The following is a 22,552-nucleotide window of genomic DNA, read 5'->3' as shown; positions in this document are numbered from 1 at the left end:
GAAAATTAAGTAGTTAAAAATCCAGTTATTCTAGAGAAAACAAAAAATATAAGGAAATGAATAGTATTTGTCATAATGCAAAGGCAGAATATACATTTAACAAAATTGTGAGATACTACAAAATTAGAAATTGGCAAGTATATAAATATGTACAAAAAAGTACTTAACATTCTGACCTTCTGTAGTCAAAAGTTAATTTTTAAAACCAAAAACTTAAGAATTAGCAATACTAGCATGTCTTTATTTTTTTAAAATATACTTCATTGATTTTTTACAGAGAGGAAGGAAGAGGGATATAAAGTTAGAAACATCAATCAGCTGCCTCTTGCACACCACCTATTGGGGATTTGCTTGCAACCAAGGTACATGCCTTTGACTGGAATCGAACCTGGGACCCTTCAGTCCACAGGCTGACACTCTATTCACTGAACCAAACCAGTTAGGGCAATACTAGCATGTCTTTAGAAAAATGGATTTAAATAGGAGCACAGTTGAAATTCAGCAAAAAATTAGGGAATGTAGAAATAAAGGTTTTAATATAAGCCTTGCATAGTTATTTATTTAAAACTTAGAGGCTTGGTGCACAAAATTCATGCACTGGGAGGTGTGGTATGTCCCTCAGCCCATCATGCATCCTCTCCAATCTAGGACTCCTTGGGGGATGTCTAACCAGTTGTGGAATCAGGCCTAAACCAACAGTCGGACATCCCTTTCACAATTTCACACGGCTGGCTCCCAACTGCTCATGTGCCTGCCAGCCTGATCAATGCCTAACTGCTCCCTTGTCAGCCCAATTGCCCTCCCTTGCCAGCCTGGTTGCCCCTAATTGTCCTTCCCTGCAGGCCTGGTGCCCCCCAACTGCCCTCTCCTGCTGGCCTGATTGCCCACAACCACCCTCCCCTGCTGGCCATCTTGTGGCAGCCATCTTTGACCACATGGGGGTGGTTATCTTGTGTGAGGACATGAGAGTCAAATTTGCATATTACCTCTTTATTATATAGGATAGGCACATGTTTATCTTTAGTAATAAAAATAATACATCTTAAAAATTTATCAATAACTAAAATGTTAAGCTAAATAAATTGAAACTTAGTTTCAGTTTATTTTTGAAAGATAAATTCATTTTTTGTGTGTGTCAGAACTATTCAAACATTAAAAAGTAACTGTAGGGAAGTGGAGAAAGGCTGTTGACAGTCCTGAGATGGTACGTTTTGGCTGACATGCAAAATCTGGTAGAAAGTTGGGAGAGGGAGGTAGGCCACCTGAAGGCAGTGTCCCATGCCTCTGACATGCACTATGGATATGGAGACAGTGTTCCAAAAGCAGGTGATGACAAAGATAAAACAGATGGCTACATATATAAGTGTCAACACGACTTTGCAAATCAAAGGCAAAATTAACTCCATTACAGTAGCTCACTATAAGAAACTCAGTCTGGTATTCGATGATATGCTGGGCATTGTGGAGATAATAGTAGAGATGTCAAAGTTCAGGTAATGGGTAAAATGCCAACCATTTCCATAACAAAACAGATGGCTGCCATGTTTACCTGAGTTAGAATTCCTTGGATTATGAGACAGTGCCAAATCTTCTGAGATGAATGTCCTCATTCCTTCAGAAGACGGACACTTTAATGAGTTCCCTGAGTAGTTCAAGACCCTATGGAATGGGAAGGAGTTGGTCACCACAGAGACAGAAATTGCTGGATAAGCAAAATGTCACTGGGTTCTTTGCCCTCTCCCTCACACTATGGGATAAGTTTGTATCAAGATAATTCTTTTTGTTCCCGGGTTTCGGCACAAAAAAAAAAAGAAAAAAGAAGAAAAAAAAAAGATAATTCTTTTGTAGTTTTCCTCTATCTTTCTGCTCTTAAATCGCTTCTCTGCTTTGAGAAGCACAGCTCCTGCCTTCACTGAAATAGACCTCAGGCTGAGCTTTGGGTGGGATAGCAGGTCAGCTGCTCTTCTGCAGGACTGGTAGGTTTTAGCTTTCAGCCTTTGAGGATTATTTCACCTATAGTCTTTTGGGAGGAATAAAGCAGTCCCTAGGAATTAACAGCTCAGAAAATTCAAAGTTAATCTTTCCCTAACAATGAGCATGAGGTACCAAAGGTGGTGTGATTCCAGTTGGTTCTTCTAACAGACTAACTTTTCACTCTTGACAAGTGAGGCAAGAGTTGCACTGGACCACAGGCTGAAGTTTGGCCATCTAGCATTCTAAGCAAAACTGTTTCCGCCTGAACCTGAGACAGTAGGTTCTCCTGTACCAGCTGCTGTGGCAATGCCTGCCCAGCACCTTCCTACAGAGATGACTTAAAAAGAGAACCACCACCATTCTAGGGGATTGCATTCCTTCCTTCTTCCATGCCAGATGCCTGTCATCCATCTTCACTGAAGCTAGACAGCTTTTGGATTCTGTCCGGGCACCTGAACAAAGGACTAAAATCTATAATGTAGACTGGTTTTTAGTCTGATGTAAGGATCTTGAATAGTATTGTTAATGTAAATTGCAGTTTTCCTCTCTAGGATAAACACGTATCAAAATATATGCAACTTTATTTTCCTGAGAAGAGAGACTGTCCTATGACGTCTACCATTTCCTGAGGCCTCTAGAAATAAAACTTTAGCCAAAACCGGTTTGGCTCAGTGGTAGAGCGTCGGTATGCGGACTGAAAGGTCCCAGGTTCGATTCCGGTGAAGGGCATGTACCTGGGTTGCGGGCACATCCCCAGTAGGGGGTGTGCAAGAGGCAGCTGGTTGATGTTTCTCTCTCATTGATGTTTCTAGCTCTATCTCTCTCTCCCTTCCTCCTCTCTGTAAAATATCAATAAAATATATTAAAAAAAAAAAAAGAAATAAAACTTTATTTAAAGTTATACAAAAAATAGAATAAAATTAATACCAAACTTGAAAAAAAAAAAAAAGTGTAACTTATAGTGCATACGGTGTGCGCAGGTGGGAGGTGGCAGGATTTTAAAAAGTAACTGTGAATGCTTCCCCAAGTGGACATTTAGTATGCAATAGCCTGGCTGGTGATGTTCAGTGGTTAGATCACTGGCCCAAGCACTGAAGGGTCCCGGATTCGATATCCAGTCAAAGGCACATGCCTGGGTAGCATATTCAATCCCCAGCCCTTTTGGGAGGCATCCAATAGATGTGTCTCACATCAATGTTACTCTTTCTCCCATTCTTTCCCTCCTTTCCACTCTCTCTAAAAAAATCCATGGGAAAAATACTGTTGGGTGAGGAGTAACAAAAACAAAACAAAACACACACACATACACACACACACAAAAACACCTATGAAATATAATACTAAAAGAAGTCAATGTCACCCCAGTAAATTTAATTAAAAAAAAAGAAAAACTATAAATAAATTATAATTGTATAATTATATAAAAAATACTATAAATAAATTATAATTGCATCATTGAGATTAAAAAATTCTTTATAACCTACAGAAGAAATTGTGAGAATTAACAAATGACTATCACTTTTTAAATTAGTTCAATACTTTTTTCTCGTTATATTACTTTTGGGATGTCATTTTTCAGAACAGTTATTTTTTTCTGCATATTCTCCATTCTTGAGATGGCTTTAAAATGCTAATTAACCCAGGAGGTCCTAGGTTGGTAGTCTTTTTACACAGTTTGAAGTTGGTAAACCTTGGGGCCTTTTTTCAAGAGGTAACCTTGCTCATTTAGTGATCCAATGAAATTTTCAAAATCAGCAACCTGGAAAAAAACATCAAGAGTTAGCCCAAACAAAACAAAAAGAGACCACTAAGTAAAGTGCAAAATATGATTTTATTTTTATTTTTAAAAAATATATTTTATTGATTTTTTACAGAGAGGAAGGAAGACAGAGAGTTAGAAACATCAATGAGAGAGTCATCGATCAGCTGCCTCCTGCACACCCCCCACTGGGGATGTGCTCGCAACCAAGGTACATGCCCTTGACCGGAATCGAACCCGGGACCCCTCAGTCCGCAGGCTGACGCTCTATCCACTGAGCCAAACCAGTTTCAGCCAAAATATGATTTTTAAAAATCTCTCAAAAGCAAATGTACAATTGTCAAGTTTCTTAGGAAAATAAAATTATTTGTACTTATAGATAAAACTGTCTACATATGAACTTTAGATTCTATAATGCAGGGAATCTTTTATATTTGTTTTAGCTTTGCGTTCAAAAAAATTTTGTCTAACTTTTGAAATTAAGAAGGCAATTTTACATATAAATTGTGTTACATGGCAGAAAAGGGGAAGGAGATTAATAAGTATAAACTTCTAGTTATAAAATAAGTCATAGGGATGTGATGTATAGCACAGGGAATAGAGTCAATAAGATAACTCTGTATGGTGACTAGATTTATTGTGCTGATCACTTTGTAAGGTATATAAATGTTGAATGAATATGATATGTCATCTATAATTAAAAATAAAATTAAAAAATAACCCTAGCCAGTGTTGCTAAATGATTAGAAAGTAGGCCAGCCCTGGTTGCGGAGCAAATGGGAGGCAACCAACTGATGTGTCTCTCTCACATCAATGTTTCTCTTTCCTCCCCTCCACTCTGTAAGAAAAATGAATGGAAAAAAATATCCTCAGGTGATAATTAACAAAAACAAATAAAATAATAAACAAAAAAGTCTTCCTACATCCTTTTCACTAAACTTTTCCATTCGTAGAGCAGGTGGAACCATGTCAATTTAACAAATGAAGAAACTGAGGTTCAAAGATATTAAGATCACTTGTCCACAAGGGATTGTCCGAAAAACGTTTTCCAGTAACTATCATGATATTGAAAAACCTTCAAAAAGAAGGTAAAGATAAAAACTTTCTTTAAAGCTATACACAGCTAGTTTCATAACTTAAGAAAACAAGCTTCTTTTTGTTTTTGTTTTCCAAAATGCCTATTCCATTCTTTTTTTTTTTAATCCTTGCCAAAGGGATATTTTGTCCCATGATTTTTAGAGAGAGAATGAAAGAGAGAAACATGGATGTGAGAGAGACATCAACTGGTTGAACTGAACCTGCAACCTACATGCCCTTGACCAAGAATTGAGCCTGCAACTCTTCAGTCTGAGGGCTGATGCTCTGACCACTGAGTAACTGGCCAGGGTGCCTATTCCATCCTTTTAACCCAAATACTTTGATATTTTAAAAGTTCCATTATACATTAATAAAGATCTGCTGACATTATTATAAAAAAAAATTAAGTATTTGGCTTATCATACCTGAATGTTTAGTTCTCTGGCAATCTGCCGAAGTTGATGAAATTGAAATAAATTATTGTAAGTTCTTTCAGCAATGTTGTTGAGAGCAGAAATAAATCTTTTTGCTGTTGACCTATTGCTCATTCCAGAACCATGCTGGGATCGCTCAAAATCCAGGTTCCCAAATTCATCAGAGTAAGTTCCCAGCATGCTTATGGGAGAGGAGGAAAAACAAGGTTACTCAAGGTGGCATGGCTATAGATCATCCAGACCTCCAGATTATAAGAAAAATGTGAAATTATCATAAGGCCTCATGCAGCAGAGATTTAAACATGTATTTATTGAGTGGCCACTATGATATTCACTATAGCATTGGCTGAGACTAAAATATTTTGGACCATTACCATTTTTAAGAACTTCTTGCCTAGAGGGCAAGAAAGAAATTGGAGGTTAAGGCTTAGACCTTCAGGAGGCAGCATGGGTGCCCTTCTACACCTATAGCATGCTTCTAGTGGCAGAGGGAACAGAGTGGCCCCCACGGACAGGCCAGTACCAGCCGAGGAATGAAGAGACAACCAGTAAACTCTCTCCCTATGAGGAAAGGAAGAATCTGCAGCGTAGAGCTAAGAGAAAATTTAGATGGAAGGCATAGAAGACTGATGTGAGATCTGCCAGTTTTTGAAACCTTTAGTGTGTGATATAGGTCAGAGAAAAGGAGGTCTGCTCAGTCTCATCTTAATATCATCAAAGCTAGTGCTATTTGTCATAAGCACAGTGTCAACTGACAGTGTCCACTAATGTACCAGAACCATATTTGTCACTTTATATAGCTTCACTGCATGCTACCTCAGCACCTGCGCTCGTGGTGTGTTTACACAAAAGGAGACTGAGAAGCAGAGTTTAACTGTGTAGCTTCAGGTCTGACTCTAAAGCCCATGCTCTTCCAGCTATGCTGTACCACTTTCACTCAGAGCCAGGGGAACAGCGAGGCAATGTCACCTGGTTCTGACTCCAAGCAAGCCCCAGAACAGGGGCTCTTGGGTGGAGTGTGTGTGTGTGTGTGTGTGTGTGTGTGTGTGTGTGTGTGTTGGGGGGTAATCTATTTACTTTCAAATAGAAATTACTTAACACAGTAATTTCATCTTTAAGTTAATATAGTTTTAGCCTTGGAAAAGTATATTCTTAACAGATTTATATATAATTTGCTACGAGAGCATATTAAAAAGAACAATTTCTAAATTATTATACACACACAAGGGAATATAATGCATTTTCAAAAAAATAAAAATAAAAGGAAGCTCTTTAGGCACTGGTATGGAATGAATTCCAAGGTGCACTGTAAATAAAAAAGCAAGGTATAGAATGTGTATGGCATGTTATCTTTTCTCCATAAAGAGGGAAAAAGAATACACCGAGTTCTACTGGGTATTTTATATTTGAAAGACACAACACAAAAGATAATGTTGCCACTACTGGGGCAAAAGAAGGAAGAAATAGGTAACTGGTAAACAGTAAGAGCAAGCTTTTTCCACTGTATGCTTTTTAAACTTTAGAAGCATATGAATGTGTGAACCTATTAAAAATGCTTAACTGAAAAAAAAAATCTAAAATAAGCTTTTGCTTTTATTGAGTAAAAATAATCTATGTCTGCCCAGATGACATGGCTCAGTGGTTTAGTGCCAACCTATGAACCAGGAGGTCATAGTTCAATTCCCACTCAAGGCACATGCCAGGTTGTGGGCTCAATCCCCAGGTTGGGACTTGCAGGAGGCTCTCGTCATTGATGTTTCTCTCTCTCTTCCTCTCCCTTCCTCTCTGAAATCAATACAAATATATTTTAAAAAATAAGGAATTCTCATCATTTGCAGCAACCTGGATAGAATTGGAGAATATCATGCTGAGTGAAATAAGCAAGTCAATGAAAGAGAAATACCACATGACCTCACTCATTTATGGATATTAAAGAACATTATAAACTGATGAACCAAAAGACAGATATAAAGACAGTAAAGCAACAAGCAGATTGTCAAATTACAGCGGGGAGGATAGGAAGATCTGGGGAAGATAAGAGATCAACCGAAGGACTTGTATACATGCATATAAGTACAACCAATGGACACAAAACTCTGGGGAGGGAGGGTATTTGTGGGAGAGAGGGACAATGTTAAAATATGTACACAGATAATAATTTAATTTTAAAAAATTAAAATAATAATAATAATAATAATAATAATTAATGTCTTAGGTCAGTGGTCGGCAAACTCATTAGTCAACAGAGCCAAATATCAACAGTATCATTGATATCAACGACTGACATTTCTTTTGAAAGCCAAATTTTTTAAACTTAAACAACTTCTAATGCCACTTCTTCAAAATAGACTCGCCTAGGCTGTAGTATTTTGTGGAAGAGCCACACTCAAGGGGAAAAGAGCCGCATAAGGCTCTTGAGCCGAGGTTTGCCGACCACTGTCTTCGGTAGACATACAATCAGTTAAAAGATAATATTTTTTTCTTTTTCACCTTGCAAGAATCATGATCTACCAAACCATATAAAATACAAAGCATAAAATTTAACAATATTTGTTAACATCCTAAAGTATCTATTTATACTTGGACCCAGAAATATCATTTCTGAGAATTTCTCATACAGGTATACACTTACCCACATATTAAGTGTCTTACAGAGATTACTCTTTGCAAAATTGTAAAAGGAAAAGGATTAAAGGATATTCATTTATCTAGCAATGGGGGACTACTTAAACTATGATGTATCTAAATAATAGAATACTATTTAGCTATTAAAAGAATTCTCTATGTCCTAATAGGAAAAGATCTTGAGATATAATGTCAATTAAAAAAAAAAGATACAGAACAGTGTAACTCAAATGCTATTTACAAAAAAAGTAATAGGTGTTTTGGTAAAGGATGGGTAAATGGTAAATAGGATGGGAGCAAGTCTTCTCTAACTATGTATTTTTGAAATGACTTTAGAACTATGTGAATGTATTACCCATTCAAAAAAATTTTTTTAGTGTCAAGATTACTTACACAAGTTTTAAACCAAGAAAATATAGTTTGTTCAGAGAAAAAAGTGATCCAATGGGCTAAATAAACAACTTTACTTGGCCTAATTAAAATCTATATTTAAGATGGAAAGCTGACTGGTACTTAATTTAAAACATTAAAAAATTTTTTTTAATATATTTTATTCATTTTTTACAGAGAGGAAGGGAGAGAGAGAGAGCCAGAAACGTCAATGAGAGAGAAACATCGACCAGCTGCCTCTTGCACACCCCCTACCGGGGATGTGCCCGCAACCAATGTACATGCCCTTGTCTGGAATCGAACCCGGGACCTTTCAGTCCACAGACTGACGCTCTACCACTGAGCCAAACCGGCTTTGGCTAAAACATTAAAAATTTTAATCTTACCTATATTTCATAATTTCTACTATATCTTCAGCATCTTCTTTTGTTGCTTGCTCTCTCAATTCCAACCGTGCTCGTGCCTGTGAACCATTTTCAGATAACAAAATATAAATATATGGTCTCCCCCACCCAAATGTATATGCACTTTAACAGCTGATAACATTTAACTTTCCCTCCTTTTCACGTTTAATTGATTTGAAATGATGGGTGAAACCAGAATAAGCTTTGAACAAAAAAAATTTATCCTGAAAAGCCACTGGATTTTTTTTTTTTTTTTATGGGGATAGATAAAAGATAAAGTTTATGGTACAAAACCAGCAAGAGTCCAGGAAATGCATAGTACACACAAATACCAAACAAAATGATTCTTGATGTTTGCAATTCCATTAGTTCGAATTATCAACAGTGTCTGAACGAGAACAGTCATCAGTTTGAAAACAGGCACTGATAAAAAAGAAATAATTCATTTCTGTAGATTCTTTTAAACATTGAAAATCAACTGTATGTTAATAAATATTGGTTTTATTATCATTCAAAGTGTGAATACAATTTTTGGGGACACCATATATATTTAACATTTTTTGAACAGGTATAGTTATATCTTCAGATTTTGTTTATTTTATACAAAAATTGACTTTTGAGGAAGGGAACTATAATATGAAAGTCAGAATTTTTAAAAAGCGATTTGAAAACTTGAGTATGAAAATAATCACTCATTTAAAATATAAATTAGTGCTCACTTTGGCAGAACATATACTAAAATATGGATTAAAATTTATTTTTATCTACTAATGTATCTTTTTGAGTGTTCATTTCAGAAGATTTGATTATGAAATATACTTGGTTTTTCCTTGCCTTTAATTTAATTTATTTATTTTTAAAAAATATATCTTATTGATTTTTTACAGAAAGGAAGGGGGAGAGATAGAGAGCTAGAAACGTTGATGAGAGAGAAACATCGACCAGCTGCCTCCTGCACACCCACCACAGGGGATGTGCCCGCAACCAATGTACATGCCCTTGACCTGAATCGAACCTGGGATCCTTCAGTCCGCAGACCGATGCTCTACAACTGAGCCAAACCGGTTTCAGCATTTTCCTTGCCTTTTACTTTCAGGAAGTCATACCTAACCAATCTGTTAAAACAGTGGTCGCAACCCATTAGTCAACAGAGCCAAATATCAACAGTACAGTGATTGAAATTTCTTTTGAGAGTCAAATTTTTTAAACTTAAACTTCTTCAATTTCTTCAAAATAGACTCGCCCAGGCCGTGGTATTTTGTGGAAGAGCCACACTTAACGGGCCAAAGAGCCACATGTGGCTCACGAGCCAGTTTGCCGACCACTGTGTTAAAATAACAAAGAGGAGTTGGTAAGATTTTAGAAGCAAAAAGCCCAAACCCTGACTCAACTAATTTTAACTGCCAGAATCTTCTTAGCATTCCATAGCTGTGAATAGATGTTATTAATATTAGGAAAATGGGCACTATCCTATGGACCTGTCGTGTATCAAACCAAATAAATACTCAAGGTATTTGACACATTCCATGTTCTCAAATATTCAACCTAACTGAAGATGTAAATCTCAACATCTTCAGTTAACCTAACCACTTTTCACACTACAGAGTTTCCTAAGTGTCATTAAAAAAAAAAGGTTGCATGCTTGGCTAGTGTGGCTCAAAGGTGGAGTGTTGATCTGTAAGCCAGGAGGTAACAGTTCGATTCCCAGCCAGGGCACATGCCGGGGCTGGGCTGTAGGTTCGATCCCCATTGGGGGGCTGTGAAGAAGGCAGCCTATCAATGATTTGCTCATCATTGATATTTCTATCTCTCACTCCCTCTCCTTCTCCCTTCCCCTCTCCCTCTCTAAAGTCAAGAAAATATCTATTTTTTTTTCAAAACTTTATCTATTTCTAATACGTTCCTGTAAAAAGAAAAACCAAATCAATCATAGAAAATTGAGAGAAACCGTATTACTCCTATCTCCCCTTCCTTAAGTTAAAAAAATATCAGCTTAAACAAACCTCCGTTAATCGAATCAGAGATTCCAGCTGTCTAGTAGTGATTGGTGTGCTATTTAAACGCTGGCTTTGTTTCCGGAGCTCAAGGTAAAAATCTTGAAGAATCTGAGCAGCTTCTGTGGATAGCCTTGGAGAGACATACTGACGAGCGTAACCAATGTACTTTCTCAATAGTTGGTGGGGAATTGGATCTATTGTTTCTCCAGCAACCACCTAACACATGACAAAAAGGCCCAAATTACAAGGACAAAGTAGCAACTAAAATCTTTCAATTAAAGTAACTTATTTAGATAAATATAAAATTTAAGAATTCAAGTAAGCCAAACACACTGTAGTTCTAGCTCTTGGTCTAGTTAATATAGATTATTTCTAATAAAGTTTACATAAACCCTAGTATCTATCTATATAAAAGTCTAAGCGACCACTGCAAACAAAACCACCAAAGGGACGACTGAACAGGCGGCATGGGGGGACGACGAGGCTGTCAGGAGAGTTAGTGAGGGGTGATCAAATGACTGAGCAGTGGGCTGCGTGGGGCGACCTGGCCGGCAGGAAGGTTAGTGAGGGATGACCAAATGACTGAGCAGTGAGCCACGTGAGGCAACCAGGCCAGCAAGGGGAGGGGGGGCAGTGAGAGGCGACCAAACGACCGAACAGCAGGCTGTGTGGGGTGACCAGGCTGGCAGGGGTCACAGTGAGGGGCAACCACGCCAGCAGAGGGGCAGTGAGGAGTGACCAGGCCAGTGGGGTGGTGAGGGGCAACCAGCCTGGCGGGGGAGGGGAGGGCAGTTGGGGGTTGCCAGGCCATTGGAGGGGGGGGCAGTTAGGGGCGATCAGGCAGAGGGGTTAGGGGCGATCAGGCAGGCGAGCAGTTAGGAGCCAGGGGTCCCAGATTGCAAGAGGCAGTCAGACATCTCCCCTGAAGGGTTCCAGATTGGAGAGGGTGCAGGCTGGGCTGAGAGGACCCCCCCACCATGCACAAATTTTGTACACCGCACCTCTAGTTATAATATAAAATATGTTTATGATATGAAAGTTTATATATTACTGCTCTACAGTAACACACTGAACTCTGACATTCAAACAGAAGTGAACTGAATGATTAAGAAGCATTTGTACCTTCAGTCTTTCTGATAATGGTTTATCAGAAACCACTTCAAGTACAGAGGTATTTGAATCTTGACTATTCAGACGAGCTACTGTGGCACTACTAACAGTTCTCTGCTTTCCAGCTCTTATTGCAATTACATGTTCAGAGAGTAAGTGATCATGATCTTCATTTGGGGTGTCTAACAGGATAAAGACCAAATCAAATCTGGATAGCAGGGCACTCCCCATTCTAAAAAGGCGTAAAAAAAGAAGAAACAATGATTGAAATAAAAATGAATTCAAAGCCTAGAAAACTTATTTATTACTTAAGTTCCATGTAGAACTTAAAAAAGGTTTTAGATTATAGAAACAAGCAATAGCTTTTGGATAACACAGCTGCCAACTCCAGAGACACTGGCCACGTGCCTTTGAATATGTGCAGTTTTGTATACACTGCCCTCTGGTAGATTGAACACATGGCCCTCTCTCCCACCAGCCAACCCACTGAACTGTGTATGTTCTATATTATTACCCATGATCTAGGATCTTTGGATATTTATGCTAAAATGCTGTATGACACAGTAGAGGTATCTAGTTAAGGAGTTCCTTTTATTATCTGATGCTTCACCAACCCATTAAGTTACTCAGAGTACATATGCCCATTTAGAAGCAAAAAGTCCATTTTTTTTCTTTTCTTTTTTATTTATTGATATTTTGAGAGTGAGACACTTATTTGTTCTACTTATTTATGCATTCATTGGTTGCATCTTTTATGTGCCATGAGTGGAAATTGAACCCACAACCTTCTCACATCGGGACAACACTCTAAACAACTGAGCTATTCGGCCAGGACAAGCCCATTTTCCCTTAAATAAGCATCTAGTTAGTCATTACAATAAAAATGCTACATACTACTTAATCACCTTCTCTGAATCCACCAATGAGATAACTCCTCTGAGTTAAGAAAAGTGAATTCCAGAGTGATTAACAAATTTCACCAACATCCCAAAGCAGGTTTGTGGTACATTAAAACCTATAATATATGTCTAAACCTGGAATCTTGTTCAGTTGGATCCTTCTAATCTTTCCAATAAAGCACTTAATTATTTTACCAAGAAAAACTAATAAATTGACTTTTTTGTGGTGGTGATATAAAAATACCTAGAATCTCACCATACAATTATGTATTTTACTGTGTACCATTTCTATATCAAAGGTAATAATTACATTAATAAACATTAGAAAATTAACTCCCCTCCCCCACCAAGAATTTAAGGTTCCAGTTTTTCATATGAGGCATGCTTTTGTCTTTTTCTCCCTTTTGCATCACTTCAGTCTACTTTCTCCTTCCTATACATTTGTTCAACTTGTACAAACAAATCAGAAGAGAAAGCATATGTGCAAACAGATATAAATATTGTTTTTGGAATAAAGTGGGATCGTACTATATATGAGTATATATTGTGCTCTTTTCACTTAACAGTAAAGCATAGATATATTTCCTTATCATTATTTAGAACGCTCCTTTCATTCTCATTAGACACTGTACATATTATTATATAGTTTCACTAGTTCCCTATCAATGAGCATTTTGTTTCCAATCTTTGGCAGTGTTCAACAATACCGTAACACCCACCCTGTACCCCCATATCTTTGTGGACTTGTATCACTATTCTTGTGATTATAATTCCTAAAAGAATTTGCATGAACAATGCGTACATTTAAAATAGAGATAAACATGCTAAATTGTCTTTCAAAATGCTAAATTTTCCATCTCCTTGCCAGTAATGATTATTAATATTCTATATAATAAAGAGCTGATATGCAAATGTTCATCATGCCCTCATGTCATAACAGCTCAGAAACTCAACACTGGGGAGAGAGGAATAGGGACTAACCAGGCTGCGGCCTGGGAGAGGGACAAGCCGCCTGCCCCACAGTCCCCTGCGGCTATAGCTGGCCCAGGCAAAGCCGGCCAGGGTCCTGGGTGCCTGTGGCTGGCCAGAAGGAGGGAAGCCCGGTTCCCAGGTGCCTGCAACCAGCTAGAGGAGAGAATCCTGGGTTCTGGGTGCGAGGTGAGGCAGTTAGGAGCAATCAGGCCAATAGGGGAGCAGTTAAGGGTGATCAGGTAGACAGGCAAAGGTGGTTAGGGGCAATCAGGCAGGCAGAGGTGGCTAGGGATGATCAGGCAGGCAGCAGAGGGGTTAAGGGAGATCAGGCAGGCGAGCAGTTAGGAGCCAGGGATTCTGGACTGCGAGAGGCAGTTGGACATCCCCCGAGGAGTCCCAGGTTGGAGGGTATAGGCTGGGCTGAGGGGACACCCCCTCCCCACCTGCACAAATTTTGTGTACCAGGCCTCTAGTATAAAATGTTTGCCAATGTGGAAAATATCAATAGTTCTTCACTGTTTAAATCTGTAATGTTCAAACATATTTTTATTTAATATATTTTTATTGATGGAGGGAGAGGGAGAGAGAAAGAGAAACATCAATGTGAAAGCAGAACATCAATTGGCTGCCTCCTGCATGCTGGGGATCAAGCCAACAACTCTGGCTTGTGCTGATTAGGAATCAAACCAGCAACCTTTTGGTGCATGGGACAAGTGAGCCACAATCCTTTACTGGAAATCTGTAATGTCTGTGAACTATCCAATATACATTCAATTGTATTTTTCATACTGATTCGTAGGGATTAAATGTATTAAAGAGACTTACTTTAAATTCTCAGAGACTGTTTTGGCTTTATTATAATGTCCTCCAACTGGATTTGCAGCAGCAATAATGGAAGTTCTTGCAGGAAGGCTACACACCATGCCAGCCTTAGCAAGACTAATACTTTGCTGTTCCATGGCTTCTAACAAGGCTTGATGTTGATTTCCCATCTTATCAAATTCATCTATTCCACAAATACCTGTAATCACAGTAAAATAATATTATTCCACAATAAAAAATATTTCCACCTTTTCCAGCAGGAAAAATTATAGAGTCATACGATAAAGAATTCCTGATTTTTTTTTTTTTACAGCAAATAAAATGTCTTATTTAACTTACTCTTATGTAATATTTTCTCATTTGGCATTTTCCATAGAGAAAGCGCTATTTTATGAGGATTACAAAAATGAAGAACATATGAAAGTGACCCTCAAGAAGCTTAAAGACTTAAATCTAACAGGTGAGACTTTTAAGATATATACATATTCAAGATAGTATACTTCAACTATAATTATACAAGATGTTTTGTGGGGGGGTGGGAGGAGGTTAAAAGAGGAAGGGAAATCTGGAAAGTTTTTAAGAAAAAAGTGATTTTTGAGCTGGGTTTTTTGGGAATAGTAGAGCAGCATAATTTGGAAAGAAAAGAGTAATAAAGTCAAAAGTCCTAATGCAGTTCTCAGTAATAAGGAAATCACTTAACCTCTTTAAACAAAATGTGAAGACCTACCACTGACTGAAGGCATTTTATGTGCCAGGTATATTATAGCTGATTCATATGTTACTGGAGATCCTTAAACATTACCTTGTAATATTTTTCCTCCCTTCCTGCCCATACTCTGAACATCCTTTAGGTGAACATCTCCAGAGGATGCTGCTGTGGTTAAACCCCTTACTTACGACCAAGTAAGCATGCCAGCTCAGAGCTCAGTCCATGCCTCTCTGGAGTTGATGGTATTACTGGATATTCTCAATATTACTAATACAGTGCCTCAGGAAACGGGACAGTGCAGAAACAAAGTCAACCTGCTACTCTGACTGCCACTTTTCAAAGTTTTAAAGCATGACTTGGCAAACTTTTTCTGTAAAGGGGCAGATGTAAATATTTTATATTTTGTGAGCCTGTTACATATTCTTGGATTTTCCTTTAAAAGTAAAACACCCATTTTTAGATATAGACTATACTAAAACAGGGTAAAGGCTAGGTTGACCTGTGGATTAAAGTTCACTGATCCCTGGTTTTAAAGCATTTAACTTTGAAAATTTTATACTTTCTCTTTTCTATGGCTACAATTATTAAATCTTATTGCTTTTAAAAAAATGATCTATTTCATTAGATATTGAAAAAAGAAAATATTACAAAACATCCTACCTCTCCTTTTTTTCCTGTAAGTGTTCAGTAAAGATATTTTTGTACAAAAATATCTTTACTGAATACTTACAGGGAAACAAATATAGTTGTGTTTGCTTTTAGGATCTGAGCTCTGTGACTAATATTCCTTTGTATTTTAAAAATGCTACTTTTTAATTTATTGATTTTAATATATATATTTTATTGATTTTTTTACAGAGAGGAAGGGAGAGATAAAGAGCTAGAAACATCGATGAGAGAGAAACATCGACCAGCTGCCTCTTGCACACCCCCTACTGGGGATGTGCCAGCAACCAATGTACATGCCCTTGACCAAAATCGAACCTGGGACCTTTCAGTCCGTAGACCGACGCTCTACCGCTGAGCCAAACCGGTTTCGGCTAATTTATTGATTTTAAAGAGGGAGAGGGAAAGGGAGGGGGGAGGGAGAGGTAAAAAAGGAGAGGAGGAAGAGAGAGAGATTCCATGCATCCATTGGATGATTCTTATATGTGCCCTGACTGAGATCAAACTTGCAACAGGACAATGATCAAACCAACTGAACTGCCAGGGCAACATCATAGTGTTTGGCTTCTCTACCTATTCCACATCTTAAATTATATTGGCTATCTGTATAACTAAACTCAATATCACCCCCAATTTGTAATTAATGGAAAGTTTTGACAGTTTCACAATGAGTACCCTTTTCTTATTTATTTTCCTCACCTGGTGATTGGCAAAAATACTGTCACTTCTAATGAGCAAGTATTTATAAATCCCTTCTATATACCTTATTATGTTCTAGGCATGTGGGATAAAGCACTAAAAAGACAAAATTACTTGCCCTTGTAAAGCCTACAATCACTTGGTGTAGGGAGCCAGACTATAAAAAAATAAACCCTATAGCCGAAACCGGTTTGGCTCAGTGGATAGAGCGTCGGCTTAGGGACTGAAAGGTCCTGGGTTCGATTCCGGTCAAGGGCATGTACCTTGGTTGTGGGCACATCCCCGGTAGGGGGTGTGCAAGAGGCAGCTGATCGATGACTCTCTCTCATCGATGTTTCTAACTCGCTATCTCTCTCCCTTCCTCTCTGTACAAAATCAATAAAATATATTTTTAAAAATAAAAGAAAAAATAAGCCCTATAGTATATTAGAAGGTAGTAAGTGTTACAGAAAGAAAAGGTAGAGTAGGGTAAAGAAAACAAGATCTGATGATGGCAGTGAGGATTAGAATTTAAAATATGGTATATAGGGAAGGCCTGTTGGGATCAGGACATTTGAGAAAAAAATTAAGGGAGGAAAGGGAACAAGCCTTGCAGACATATCTGGTGTAAGACCGTTTCATACAAAGAAAGGAGCAAACACAAAGGTTCTGATGCAGGACTGTGATGTGCTTGGTATGGCATATCAAGGAGGCCACTATAGCTGGAAAAGAGGAAGTAAGAGGGAAGTAGAAGGTAATGAGGCAGAAGAGGTAATGGGAGGCCAGAATGTGAATGACCCTGGAACACTACCAATACTTAGGCTTTCACTAAATGAGACAGGGAGTTACTGGATATTTTTGAACAAAAGAATAAAGTGATCTAAGTTTTAATAGGATTTCCCTGCCTTCTTAAAAATAGGAAGGGCAAGGCTAGTCATAGGCATGCCGAGAGGAGATTACAGTAATCCATGTGAGAGGTGATGGTGCCTTGGATCAGGGTAGTAGCAATGGAGAAAAGGTTGGCTATTTAATATATAGTTGACCCTTGAACAACTCAGGGGTAGGGGTGATGGATCCCTGTGCAGCCAGAAATCCGCATATAATTTTTGACTCTTCCTCAAATTTAACTACTAATAGCCTACTGTTGAACAGAAGCCTAACCGATAGCAAAAAGAGTTGATTAACATATTTTGTGTATTATATGTATTATATACTGTATTCTTACAATAAAATTAAAGAAAAGGAAATTTTTATTTATTTATTTAAAATATATATTTTATTTGTTTTTTAAGAGTGGAAGAGAGAGGGATAGATAGTTAGAAACATCAATGAGAGAGAATCATCAATCAGCTGCCTCTTACACACCCCCCCCCCCCCCCCCCCCCCCCCCCCGCCACTGGGGATGTGCCCGCAACCAAGGTACATGCCCTTGACCGGAATCGAACCTGGGACCTTCCAGTCCGCAGGCCGGCGCTCTATCCACTGAGCCAAACCAGTTTTGGCAGAAAAGGAAATTTATTAAGAAAATAAGGAAAATATGTTTACAGTACTGTATGTATTTATTGGGGGGAAAAAAATCACTTATAAGTGGACCCATGCAGTTTAAACCATGTTATTCAAGAGTCAGCCGTATTTGGAAGATGAGCCTACAGGATTTGCTGACATTTTGGATATGGGTATGAGAAAAGTCAAAGATGCTCTTCTGATATGAGCAACTAGAAGAATGGAATTGTCACTTATTGAAATGAAGACTGTAAAAATAATAGATTTGAAGAGGAAGAGCAGGATCTTGGTTTTGGACATGTTAAGATTGAGAGAGTTGTAGAAATATTGCATAGTGACAGGAGTTCAGGGGAGAATAAATATAAATGTGGAAATTTTCAGCATATAGATAAGTAAAGCCATGAGACTAGAATAAGATCACCATGAAACTAAGTATAGACCAAAAAAAAAAAAAAAAAAAAAAAAAAAAAAGAACAAAAGCTAAGCTGGTGCCAACCAGCTAAGAGGTTAGAGAGATGAAGAACAAGACGGAGAAGGAAAAGTAAATGAAGAAAGAAAACCAGAAGAGTGCAGTGTCCTAGAAACCAGCAGATGTATCATTTCCTGAAGGAGGCAGTGATCAGCAGTGCCAAACATGGCTCATGGATACTGGATTTAGAAATGTGGAGGTCACTGGCAAACTGGAAGGAATAAATGACTTTTAAAATATATATATATATCTTATTGATTTTCTTACAGAGAGGAAGGGTGAGGGATAGAGAGTTAGAAACATTGATGAGAGAGAAAGATCAATCAGCTGCCACCTACACACCTCCTGCCGGGGGATGTGCCAGCAACCCAAGGTACATGCCCTTGACTGGAATCGAATCCAGGACCTCTCAGTCCGCAGGCCAACGCTCTATCCACTGAGCCAAACCCGTATCGGCGGCATAAATGACTTTAACTGGACTGGAATCTGGACACATCCTGACAAATTCATAGGAACATGTTTTTCGAACAGGTTAAAGCATCATAAAGAGAAATTTAGGTAACAAAGCTCAATTGAAGATTCGTTCTTACTTAGCCTTCTAATTGGATTTCTTATAAACCATTAGTCAAATCTTTCTGGCACGCATTCTCAACACCCTGATTGGGTCAGTGCTATACAAATGCCTCTTGAACAGAATATAAAGAAAGTGACTAAAAAACCACAAACAAGCCCAGAATTATTATTATTTTTGGTTTCTTACCTTGATCACCAAGAACCAGAGCACCCGCTTCCAAAGCAAAATCTCCTGAGGAACTGTCTTTTGAAAGAGTTACAGTCAATCCAGAGGTGGTTGTGGTATTACCACAAACATACACACCACGTGGAGCAACGTTGCACACTGCCTGAGGAAACAAAAAGTTTAAGAGAATCAGAGAAAGTAAATAGCTAAAAGTAATTGCTCACAAATGTTAATTACATGCCATGTATTCTCCTAAGAACTTTACCATACAATTTTTACCACTGTGGCAAGAGGAAGATTATTATTGCATCCCCATCTATTGATGCAGAAACCCAAGTCTGTAGAGAGAGTAACTCACACAGCTATGAAGGTGTGATGTCAGGAGTCAATCAAATACAAGCAGCCTAATTCTGATGTCTGTGGTCATGTGGATATACATTCCATTTTATGTTTCATTTTCAAGTTCAACTAGCAAAAATTTGAGTACCAATTTTAATCTCAAAGGATCCAATGCTTCTTTAAATATTAAGTAATAAAATGGCTCAATGATGCCTGCCTTCTGAGTAAACAATCTCTGGCAGTTCAAAAAAGTAGTCAAATAGCACTACAATTAAAACCATGGACCTCCAGTCAAGCAGACCCATTTTAATCCTGACTCTACCATGTACCGGGTGTGTTGCTCTAAAACATCTCAGAGCTTCAGCTTCCTTAGGTTTTATCATATACTGTCCTGAGGAATAAATTATATGTATGTTAAGGTACTTAACCTGGTACCTGGTATACAGTAAGTGCTCAATTCAAAGCCACTTTACATGGCTCTGTACTGTACAACTCCCAGGACACCAATGTCAGTGTGATCTGGACTTGTGCAGTACATGACCCAATACCTATGGTGCTTAGCTTATAAACAGCAGCTATAATTACTTTTATTACTTGTAATTCCTTATATGTTAGTCTGAATAGGACAGTTTACTAAATGGTCAGAGGAAAAAGAGATTAAAAATATAAAGTAACTGACTCATAACTGTTAGTGTTAGCTTTTTTTTTTATTTCAAGAAAAACGATTTTAAATATAATAATGTTACATGCAATAAACCTTAATATTTCAAGAAAAACTACCTTAAATATGTTATATGCAATAAACATTAATATCTCAAGAAAAGTGATTCTAAATAACGTTACATGCAATTAATACCAATTATTCAAGAAAAATGATCTCACATATATTTAATGCAATAAATATTAATGTATCAAGAATAAAAGAATTTTAAGTATAATATTGCCAAATTGTACTAACATAGTATGGTATCACAAAAGTTGTAGGAAACATTAAAAATCTGCAAATAACAGGATTATTTCTGTGATATTTTAGAATACTAGAGGCCTGATGCACAAAATCCGGGCAAGGGGCTCGGCCCTTGCAGCCCCGGCTTTGTCCAAAAGATCATTCAAATGGTCGTTCTGCTGTTTGATCTAATTAGCATATTAGCTCTTTATTATATAGGATTTTTCTCCCTCTGGCTCTATTTTAAAAAAAATATATTTTATTGATTTTTTACAGAGAGGAAGGGAGAGAGCGAGCGAGCTAGAAACGTCGATGAGAGAGAAACATTGACAAGCTGCCTCTTGCACATCCCCTACTGGGGATGTGCCCGCAACCATGTACATGCCCTTGACCAGAATCGAACCTGGGACCTTTCACTTCGCAGATCGAAGCTCTACCACTGAGCCAAACCGGTTTCGGCTCTGGCTCTATTTTGTTCATCAGTTTATGATGTTCATTATATTCCACAAAATTGTGAGATCATATGATATTTATCTTTCTCCGACTGGCTTATTTTGCTTAGCCATGATGCTTTCCAGGTCTCTCCCTGTTTTGCAAATGGTAAGAGTTCCTTCTTTTTTACTGGAGCATAGTATTCCATTGTGCAGATGTATCACAGTTTCCTAATCCACTCATCAGCTGATGGACACTTAGGCTGTTTCCAAATCTTAGCTATTGTAAATTGTGCTGCAATGAACATAAGAGTGCATATATCCTTTCTGATTTCTTGGGATATAGTCTTAGGAGTAGGATTATTGGGTCAAATGAGAGTTCCATTTTTAATTTTTTTTAGGAAATAGCCTAATTTTTATAAAAATCCTGGCTTAGTGGGACTAGCAGACTTATATATGATACCCTCCATTATTTACAACACTTAATTTCCACTAATATTACATCTTCTATTTTTAAATTGAGCCAGGGGTTTTAAAGGCATTATTCTCAGGTTCAAAAAACATGAAAAATGTGCGGTGCCATTTCTTAGTATGAAAACATTTTCAGTGCCATTTACTGTATTTTGGAACCATTATCGATCTGTCCAAGACATATTTTATCAATAAAAAATGAAAAATGACATTTTATATACTGTAAACAAAATGCAGAAATTAAATGATCTGTAGAGATAATCACACCCTGTGGAGGTTAAACCAGGCTTCCACCTATAATATACTAATTAAAAAATCATACACACACAAAATGCTACAAGAGATGGAAAAGAAAGTGTAACAATTTGGATCACCACTTCTACCTTTTATATCCACATTCTGGCTAGGTACTCTGTGCTCTGTGCCAGACTTGTAGCAAGGGCTTGGTACAAAATTAAAAATATATATGCCCAGTTAGTCAAAAGCAAAAAAATATTGAAACATGGATAAAATGACAGATTAAAAAAATTTTTTTTTAAATATATTTTTATTGATTTTACAAAGAGAGGAATTGAGAGGGAAAGAGAGTTAGAAACGTCGACGAGAGAGAAACAGAGACCAGCTGCCTCTTGCACACCCCCCACTGGGGATGTGCCCGCAACCAAGGTACGTGCCCTTGACTGGAATCGAACCCGGGACCTTTCAGTCCGCAGGCCGACGCTCTATCCATTAAGCCAAACCGGTTTCGGCTAAAAAATTTTTTTAAAATATATTTTATTGATTTTTTACAGAAAGAGAGAGGGATAGAAAGTTAGAAACATCGATGACATAGAAACATCGATGATCAGCTGCCTCCTGTACACCGCCAACTGAGGATGTGCCAGCACACCTAGAAAACTGGTGAATATTTTGTTGAAACTCTCCTCTGAGTCCTCCCCTGAAATTCACACTTGCAGGAGAGAGAAAAGCCTTAAGACAAAGGACCCAGCATGCACCTCCTAAACTCTAAGGGACCCCACCAGCCTTGCAACCAGGGTAGTAATGGCACCTGATTATTCTTAAAGCCCAATATACTATTTATGTAGCTCTGTGAAGAGAGAATGGGCAACCCTGCTTTATTTTTAAACAATAAAGACTA

General features: G+C 37.9%; 1 protein-coding gene and 1 long non-coding RNA gene across 6 annotated transcripts in view; one reads left to right on the top strand and one right to left on the bottom strand.

The window, feature by feature from the left end:
- The first annotated feature begins 883 nt into the window (after positions 1–883).
- On the top strand, positions 884–22,003 carry LOC118708296. Its single transcript, XR_004984525.2, has 4 exons — positions 884–1,717; positions 2,647–2,659; positions 5,906–5,908; positions 21,991–22,003. It is a non-coding gene; the product is annotated as an uncharacterized LOC118708296 (long non-coding RNA).
- The window catches only part of MCM8 (minichromosome maintenance 8 homologous recombination repair factor), a 38,749-nt gene continuing 19,631 nt past the window's right edge, over positions 3,435–22,552 (bottom strand). For 4 of the 5 annotated variants that reach the window (XM_045574259.1, XM_045574258.1, XM_036419484.2 and 1 more), the window contains 7 exons: positions 19,249–19,390; positions 14,467–14,662; positions 11,783–12,002; positions 10,667–10,876; positions 8,646–8,722; positions 5,236–5,425; positions 3,435–3,733 (listed from right to left, as the gene is read on the bottom strand). In XM_045574259.1, coding sequence (XP_045430215.1) covers positions 3,641–3,733; positions 5,236–5,425; positions 8,646–8,722; positions 10,667–10,876; positions 11,783–12,002; positions 14,467–14,662; positions 19,249–19,390 — 1,128 coding nt within the window. In that variant the 3' untranslated portion in view covers positions 3,435–3,640. The remainder of the gene's footprint in view (positions 3,734–5,235; positions 5,426–8,645; positions 8,723–10,666; positions 10,877–11,782; positions 12,003–14,466; positions 14,663–19,248; positions 19,391–22,552) is intronic. The other variant, XM_045574260.1, reaches the window with a different exon arrangement.

The sequence above is a fragment of the Pipistrellus kuhlii genome, unplaced genomic scaffold (assembly GCF_014108245.1).
Source record: "Pipistrellus kuhlii isolate mPipKuh1 unplaced genomic scaffold, mPipKuh1.p scaffold_m20_p_6, whole genome shotgun sequence".
Classification (NCBI taxonomy): Eukaryota; Metazoa; Chordata; class Mammalia; order Chiroptera; family Vespertilionidae; genus Pipistrellus; species Pipistrellus kuhlii.
The sequence above is the reverse complement of the archived record's forward strand: the minus strand, read 5'-3'. Positions and strand labels throughout refer to the sequence as shown.